The 9,070-nt window shown below is 48.4% G+C and overlaps 1 protein-coding gene across 1 annotated transcript; it reads right to left on the bottom strand.

Annotated features, from left to right (window-relative positions):
- Positions 1 to 370: 370 nt before the first annotated feature.
- Positions 371 to 3,565, bottom strand: LOC124661798 (transcription factor MTB1-like). The gene is made up of 2 exons (XM_047199683.1): positions 3,482 to 3,565; positions 371 to 2,539 (listed from the first exon to the last, which is right to left on the bottom strand). The coding sequence occupies exon 2, from the start codon at positions 2,532 to 2,534 to the stop codon at positions 699 to 701; it is 1,836 nt and encodes a 611-aa protein (XP_047055639.1). The 5' UTR covers positions 2,535 to 2,539; positions 3,482 to 3,565; the 3' UTR covers positions 371 to 698.
- Between the last annotated feature and the right edge of the window lie 5,505 nt (positions 3,566 to 9,070).

Genomic DNA, 9,070 nt, shown 5'->3' on the forward strand with positions numbered 1-9,070 from the left:
AGACAAGTTTTATAGAGCTTTCTTCTACCCAAAGTAGCTGCAGGTTATTGTGTTGAGGAAGCTGACCACGAAAATGGTTCCTCAGCTACGAGGCAAACTTCGGTAGAGTTAGACCATCTGCTTTTTACCCTTTTTATTTTGGTACGTGAATATTTAAAAAACACAGCTTAGTTTCATAAGTTATGCAATTGCCCTGCAAAAATTCAGGTGGACAGAATAGTTACCCAGCCTCCTGGCAAAATTGGAATCAAACCAATTGGCAATCTGTAGCCAAATTTGATAAAACCTACCAAAACCGAACAGCCCAATGATCCAGGGTGTGTACATAAACAAAGAGCAATCGCTGCCTCATTCAAGGAGCAAAAGGGAATAAAAAAACTGCTAAATATAAATTTCTAACTCATCCATGCGAAATGTACCTTTTATGTTCCGCAATAATTAAGCCATACACTAGGAGAACGGTATCTTTCCAATGAAACATCAAAACTAAGGGTCACAAGAACCTACCGTTACAACAATGGCGGTTTAACTTGTGCTTTTCTTGCATTGCTAAGTCAGAAATCTCAGCTTGCTGTCTCAGACCTACAACTTCTATCAACAGACTGGAAGGTGTCAAAGGGCTGACGCTTTGTATGCAACCAGCAGAGTAACCCACCTCTACCGCACAGACACTCCCCTCAACCGATTCTAGGCTTAGCTCATTGCATTGCACGAGACATTGCAGCAATCACTTTCTCCCTCGTTTGCTGTTCAGAGCCAGGGCACTTGATGATAAAAGAATGGACTACCGTTCCGTTGTTGCCTGTGAGCTTTGACTCACCTACGCAGACTTCCGCCTCATCAAACGCTTCAAACACTTTCTTTACCGGATGTTTGTCGACTGGGGACATTACTCGGACAAGAACCTCATCTTGCACTACCTGGATGTCCACGTCCGGTCTAGTGGGCACCATACCGGACTCGACAAATCGATCTCTCTCTGCTTCCATATCTTTGAGCTTCTTCTGAAGGTCAGTGATATATGCTATTGCATCACCCAGCAGGGAGGCCTTGTCCATTTTTGAGATGTTGGGCACAACAGCTCTTAATGCGTAAAACCGCTGGTTAAGCTTCTCCCTCCTTTGGCGCTCAGCCTCGACATGATTCAGTGGCTCCTCCCTCCCATTTGCAGGCTTTCTTCCTCTCTTCCTTGGTCGTCGGTCCTCTATCACAGGTGTTGTCCCTTCCTCTTTACAAAAACCATTCACCTCGGTACTATCTCCATCAAAAACAGCTGTTCTTGTAATCAGGGCACTGGACTTGGAACTGGTGCCTGCACTAAAATCTATTTGTCTAGGCACCTGTGGCTGCATCTGATGCTGGCTGACCATCTGCAGTGGTTTCACTAGCTGTGGCGGTTTCTGAAGCAATGGTAATTTCTGGAGCTGGGGTGCTTTGTGAAGCTGAAATTGAGTAGTAGTGGAGCTGTCGGCAGTTCCATTGTTGCAGTGTGTAGCTTCATTGCTCACTACTAGTATACCATTGCCAAACTTCTGCTGATGAGAATTCAGGCCCCGGGCCTGACTCCAAGTGAAATTCTGCAGCCCTTTCTGGACATTGGGAAGCAGCGAGGTCCCTCCACCAGCAGACCTCTGTTCCCATGGCCTTTCATCTACCTTTGGCACCCCAACCACTGGCCCAGCTGAAGACCGACCAAGGTTCAAATCCTTGCCAAAAATCTTTGCCAAACCAGGTGACCTCTCAACATGACCATTTCCTTCACGGCTCTGAACTGTATCCTTATTGCCACTTGCCCCCGCAAACACAGACTTTATGGTCTGGAGAGTCTCAGCATTCTCAGCTACATGCTGCATAGAACCCAGCTCGAGCACTCCAGTCTCAAAGGGCAGCAACAAGATGGTCTTAAATCCTGCCATGCTTGCAAGGTACCCCCGGTAACAGTAATTAGCCGGGAACACGTTGCGCTCAGAATTCGGAACCCAGAGGGGGACGCCTGCTGCAAATACCTGACCAGGGCCACCGGCACGGCGCGGAAATGCAAAGTACATAGATGCCAGGAAGAACATCTCCGTATCCGTCACCTGATCAATGCCCGGGGCATAATCCTCCTCATCAGCACCGCCAAACGCTATGTGCAGCCGCTGCAGCACACGCTTCCGCATCCGCTGCCTGGCATCATCATTGCCCGGTGAAGCAGCAGCCCCCACCTCACCATCATGAGGCTCACGGCACGAGCCATCCCCCCACCCAAGGACGAGATCGCCGGACTTTGTGCGTGAAAGCTGCCAGAAGATGGCGTAGTTCCAGCTAGGGCCAGGGTGGTCCGACTCGATGAGCTCCTGCAGCTTGTTTTGCAAGTCCACAGGCAAGGACGTAGCGACAAGGCCCTCGGATATGGCACCGCCTCCTTTTGTCAGGTAGGCAAACGCGTCCCTCCCGAGCACGTTGGTGCTGACGGTCCGGTCCTCCTCGGACCATGCCGCACCAGTTCCTCCGTTGGCGCCATCCTCCTCGACCTCCATCTTCACTACCATAGGACCTGCTCAGAACAGCGTCGATCAGGTCAAAAGGCACTGAATACAACAATGTTTTGTCGCAACATTTGGCTACCAAACTATTCAGAATGACAGTTTAAACATACATGGGCAATAATATATTTTACTGCAATGGGGAATACAGGGATGAACTTAGAACAAAACATAACTAAACTCTGAACCACCATTTAAGGTAAACACACACCGATCTGCATCCCAAAAAGTAAGTACAAATTTGTAAACGCCCTGTAGCTGGTACATAACAGCGGTATCCTTCGAATTAACTTATTAACAGAATTAGCCAGGCATACAGAGAGAGATATAAACTGTCTAACCTGTCAGGGAGTGAGGGGAGACGCTCTATCTCAAACTAATACAGTGTGTAAGTGCTGCGTGTATATAATTCAGTGCTTAACAGAATTAACAAAGCATGCATAGATAATTATACTGTCTAACCAGTCATGGAGTGAGGAAAGACACTCTATATCAGTAATAACAGGAAACTAATAAGAGCTGCGTGTACACACATGTGAATGAGGAGAATCATGGAATCACGTGATGCCCCATTCAGAGCACACAAAAACGTTTGACGTTAAAATCAGCAGCACCCAGAAGATGAGATACGTATCCCCGTTATTTTAGTTCCCCGAGGGGCACATGACTCCCACACTGGACATCGCATTCCCCCCATGGCAGTAGTAACCGCGCACAACGACAGAGCCATATGCTCGCGCCCGATCGCGGCCACCGCTAGAATCCAGCCTAAACTGTAATCCTCCGCCACCGCCGCACGGCCAATCGGCTCACCGTTCCGCCTAACGCGACAGCCCACGCACGGGTTGCAATCGCTCCGGTCCGCGACAAGATGCGCCGTACGCTCGGGGAGGTGTCCGTGGTGGTGGGAAAATTCGGAAACATGGGGGGAGACAGAGGGAGGGATGGCTCACCGGAGGGGGGCTCCCGAGCCCGAATCGGCAGCGGGGACGCGAAATCCAGCGCGGGCGGGCAGGGCGGCAGCGCCCCCGGAGCTGTGGCGGCGAATCCGAGCCCCGGCCGCGACGGCGAAGCCCGGATCTTCCCCCGCGCGCGCGGAGCCGAGGTGCGAGAAGGCGGGGAGGCGGGCGCGCTCCTCTCCCTCGCCCTCGCCCTCTCCTTGCTTCGGGGATGGGGGCCCGCGCGGGTCTCGGGGCGCGGCGTGCGCGTAGGGGGAGGGAGAGGGATTCCACGGTGGTGGAGTAGTTTTTTCTGTGTGGCGCCCGAGGGGATTTCGGGAGGGGGAGGCGACCCTGCTGCTGCTGTGCTGCTGCTGCGGCCGTGGGAAAACCAGGGCGGCCCCCTTTTCTACTTGGATCCCCAGCCGAGCCGGTCGCCGCGGGATGTGGCTTTGGCCTGTGTGCTGCAGTCGGCTCAAGCCTAGCCGAGGGGTTCACATTCGCACACGGATCAAACTTTCAAACAAAAGAAATGGAGCTTCATCAGGACGTGATCTCATACTTATTGTGCAGTAATTATAAACAGCCACGGATGTTTGAGGAAAAAATCTTACCTGCTTTTGCACTGATGTTTATGAACAAAACCACACGAGCTTGGTTTTCTTCCATGTTGGGATGCGGTTGATGATCACTCTTCACCGATGAGATAATTCCTCTGTGAGCGGTGACAAACTTGGAATTCCACATGCCGAGTAAAGGTTCAGCACCGGTGGTTGTCCTTGTGTGGTTAGACGTTTCCTGGTGCGGGTTTGGTGGAGCGTCGGCGGCGGCGATGGAAGGATACAGAAAGATGGTAACGAAAGAAGTTCCGGTGGTTGCGGGTGCCGATATTTCGATGAGGCGGCATCTTCGATTGGAGGAGGCGTTGTCGGCGATGGAGAGCACCATAAACCACGGAGGGATGTGGGGGTAATGGAAGGGCTCACGAATGCTCGTAAGCAGCATCGTTTGAAGCGGAGATATAGGGGGGACATATGTTAGGGTTGCGTCGGTTTTATGATACGTTATCTGTTAAATCTTTTGACGTATTATCTGAGGGTATCGGTTTTATGATACGTTATGCATTAAACATTCTGACATATGGTCTGAGGGTCTTAAACAGAATATTTCCTACAAAGAGGCCCATGCCATAGTTGTCATAAATATGTGGAAAATTCTGCAAGAGGTCCATCCTCTTGTTAAAACTTCTTTGAAATTGCAGTGTAGAAACACAATCTATACTATTTTCTATTCTAGTGCGTGTGTGTGTGCGCGCCAACATGTGCACCGTACATCTTATATCGTTGTAAGCATCATGCACAATCATTTTCTTTCCAAATGTAACAGTCTTTTATGTCATCGAAAGAAAAAATACTCCCTTTCGACTGATAAAACCTTTTGCCTGAAACGATGAAGAGACACGCTGAAATGTGTACATATATATCCGATTCAGCGATAAGTATTAACGAACCGAGGAGACGGAGAAGTAAAATATCGACAAGGCGCTATTTTTATGTACACGCATTTCTTGTTAAGTTGCATAATGTCGAGATCATGTGCCCGAGGAAATCCACACGCAGCACATGAGTATGGAGTGGTAGAACTTGTCTGGAATCTGGATGGTACGCCAAGTGTTGTTGCTGAACCCCACGTTTAGCTAGGTTGTGACGAGAAACGCTTTGTCGATTCGTGCCCGCCGGATAAGCCACAAGTCCTTTCCAGCACCCTCTGCGTAGAGATTACAGAAGATGATGAGGGCCAGTATAAACACACTCCAAGCGCCGGTGGACCCTACGCTACTTCAACTGCTAAACGCTAAACGAGGCCTTCACGTGAACTCACGGGCCCGGCTGGCGCCGGCTCGGCTCGGCTTTGGGTCGTACAGCCCGAGCCAGGAGCCGCCCGCGGCAGGCTGGCCGTACTAAGTAGTCGCTCAGGCTTGGCGCGTGAGCACGTGGTCGCCACGTGTCCCCGGCGTTGATCGGACGGGACACGGGACGGGAGGGAGTTCAGGGGAGGCTCGTGACGCCACGTGACCCGTGCGCCCCCCGAGGTCGTACGAGACCCCCGGAGCGTTCACGCACCCGCGTATATTCCGAACACGTCGCTGACGAGCGGGGCCCACGCGTACATGTCGTCCCACCCTGCCGCACGGGTAGAGACTAGAGAGAGGCATTGGGGGCGTGGCGGGGTGGTGGTGGGAAACGTGAACCCTATTTAAGGAAAACGTGAGCGCGCGAGACCGCCTGACATGTTTGTGTGCTGAACCTAAACCGGAACCCGACTCGCGCTGCGGACGCTGACGCGGTGGCCCCGCGTTTTCGTGATGTGTCTAAGCGGGTAGCTTCGCCGGTAGGCGTAACGGGGCGATTAGCGTGCGCCATGTGATGAGGGTAGGGGCGTGATGATAAAACGGAAAGCGAGAAAAGACGTGCCGGGGGTGGGGAGATGGGATGGGTCCAACGTGCAACGTGAAACGCGTGCTCCTCATCAACGCCCTCGCCGGAGCCGGAGCGGCTCACCTCACGGCACCGCCGTGGAGGCGTGGGCGACGGCCGGCGTGCGCGCCGCGGTCCCCGGCGTCGGAACCTTTTTGTTAACGCCGGCGAGCTGCGTCGGGGTAATATGCCTGCTTGTACCGTATGTGCACGCGAGGGGGCAGAAAAGAATACTTTCAATCATCACTGTGCTTATTTTTTTTTTCCTTCCGATGTGCAGTTTGTTTGCTTCTCGAACAGTGGATCACATGCATGCATGCATGGCTGCGCGCTGGCTGTTTGCTTGTTTATGCGTGAGGAATAGTTTGCGTGGGCCAAATTAGACTCCGCGGATGACAACCTTGTTGGTGGGGTTCTGACCTTTTGTTCTCACGCGAGTTAGTAAGAAAAGATGTGGACCGGATGGAAGAGCTTTGGATATGCACTAGCGGTGACTCACAAGCCCCGGCCACCTGGGGCCGTTTGGTAGCCCCGTCTTTCATCGGCCCAACAATTTTTAGGCTGTTTCGTTATCTGGGCTCGTCCATATTGCATCGCACGGTCCTTAAAATAATGTTCGGCCATTTCCAGCGAGCCAGCCAAATCTCGCACGAAGCTGATGCAAAAGGGAATCCACGCGCGGGAACAAGGAGGGAGATGGCGGGAACTACGGCGTGCATTGGCGAAAAGCGAAAAAAAGGAGCGTGAAAGATTCTGTTACCACCCGCCGTGCCCCATCACCTATTTCTACCCTCTACTCCACTCTCCCCCAAATTTCGAGCTCCTCCTTCCTTCGGCAAGCAGGTAAGAGGCGCACAGATATCCGGTTGGCGATGGTGCCACCGGCGACTGCATCAGGGCGGCTTCATCTTCTTCTTGGTACAACACTTTTTTACCTCCGACGATGACCGTAAGGATTTCCTCACCCCGGTACCTCGGTTATGTTTAGATCTAGGGTAGGAGTTATCATATCTTGGCTAAGGTTTGATCTTGTTGTTTGGATTAGTCCTGAATGTGCTGAGCTGTCATGATCTTGCTAGGCTGCCACATTTCTCATTCCTTGTTTGTCCCAAATGTGTTGAGTTATCACGATCTTGCTAGGTTTTGTGCTGTCTACAGTTGCAATGGTATTGCTAGTCTGATTTAGGATGATGTTGGTATGGTTTGTGTTGTCCACTTTAGTCATGTCTTTGTTCTCAAGTAGATTCATGTTATATGTACTACGATGCGTGTAGGACTCCTTTTATAATGACTTTAGCCGGACGTTTCAGATCCCTTCGCAAGTTGCCGGCTCCTCTATGAGTTCCAGGTGGCGGTCACCCATGTGCCGACGGTCAATGGGCATGTGGATGACCTGATGGCTCAGGTAGCGGCAGATGTGGCGACAAGGATGACCTTCATAAATAAGAGCAAGAACCGCGCAGCAACGTGGCCAAAGCAAAGCCAATGGTCTACGCTGTACGGAATATAAATAATCCATGCGATTTACTAAATGAAAGGGAAATTACATAATTATGCATCGACTGTGTGCGGACACGAAATCCATGGGCATACAAGTCCACGAGACAAAGCCAATAAATTAAGCCATCCCAAGTTATGCGTTGGCAAAGTTGTGGCCTTCAGTAGATGCGAATTGAATTTAGCAACTACTTTTTGTAGTGTTAAGCAATGCCAATTGTTGTTGGATTTGTGAAATTTTCTTCTTTCAGAAAGTATAGAAGTTACGATTTTCCTATGTACTTAGCTCGATAGTTGAAGGCAATCTACAATGCCTAGAAAAGGAAATGTGAGTGTTATCAATGTTATCTTTCATAATTTCGCGTTAGTTAGGATACCACTACAAAACCAAGAGTACACCTACACATGACATTCCCATTACTTTTATACCGACGAGGTTCGTTATTCCCAAGTGGGTTATATTAAGAAAAATGACAACTAATAATTACTTACTCTTGGTTCATCGATTCCGGGTCAATCTTATTGTTTCTGCAACTACTTGTATTTAGTTCCGACACTTTTTCTAAAACTCAACCGACGACGTAACGCCACCGCATGAACTATTATTATTAAAATTTAGATCTCTCACATTGCATAATATCATAATCAGTATCATGCAAATCCATGATACTAATTTATTTACTGTATTAATATTGCATAGTATCATTGATAATGCATTTTCCTAATTTAGTTATTGAGTCACACTCCAGTATTCTCAATTTAGCTACATTATCCTCTTTAGCTAGTTTTTCTTCTCTTTCCCACCTAGCATGCAATTCAGCCATCAATATAATATTTTCATTAATTCGAACTTGTATGGCGTTTGCTGTAGCAAATGACTTAATATCTTTATCTTCATTAGGCATAACTTTCAATTTTAAAAGATCAACATCAGCAGCAAGACTATCAACTTTAGAAGCAAGAATATCAATTTTACCAAGTTTTTCTTCAACAGATTTGTTAAAAGCAGTTTGTATACTAATGAATTTTTTAAGCATGACCTCAAGATAAGAGGGTACACTCCTACTATTGTTGTAAGAATTACCATAAGAATTACCATAACCATTACCATTATTAGAAGGATATGGCCTATAGTTGTTACCAGAATTATTCCTATAAGCATTGTTGTTGAAATTATTATTTTTAATGAAGTTCACATCAACATGTTCTTCTTGGGCAACCAATGAAGCTAAAGAAACATTATTAGGATCAACATTCGATCTACCATTAACAAGCATAGACATAATAACATCAATCTTATCACTCAAAGAAGAGGTTTCTTCAACGAAATTTACCTTCTTACCTTGAGGAGTCCTTTCGAGTGTGCCATTCAGAGTAGTTGATCATCATATCATCAAGAAGCTTTGTTGCCGCCCCCAAAGTGATGGACATAAAAGTACCTCCAGTGACTTGAATCCAATAGGTTCCTCAAAGAAAAAATCAATCCTGCATAGAAGGTTTGAATGATCATCCAAGTAGTTAGTCCATGGGTAGGGCAATTCTTTACCAAATATTTCATTCTTTCCCATGCTTGAGAAACATGTTCATTATCCAATTGCTTAAAATTCATTATTCTACTTCTCAAAGATAT

The sequence above is a fragment of the Lolium rigidum genome, chromosome 6 (assembly GCF_022539505.1).
Source record: "Lolium rigidum isolate FL_2022 chromosome 6, APGP_CSIRO_Lrig_0.1, whole genome shotgun sequence".
NCBI lineage: Eukaryota > Viridiplantae > Streptophyta > Magnoliopsida > Poales > Poaceae > Lolium > Lolium rigidum.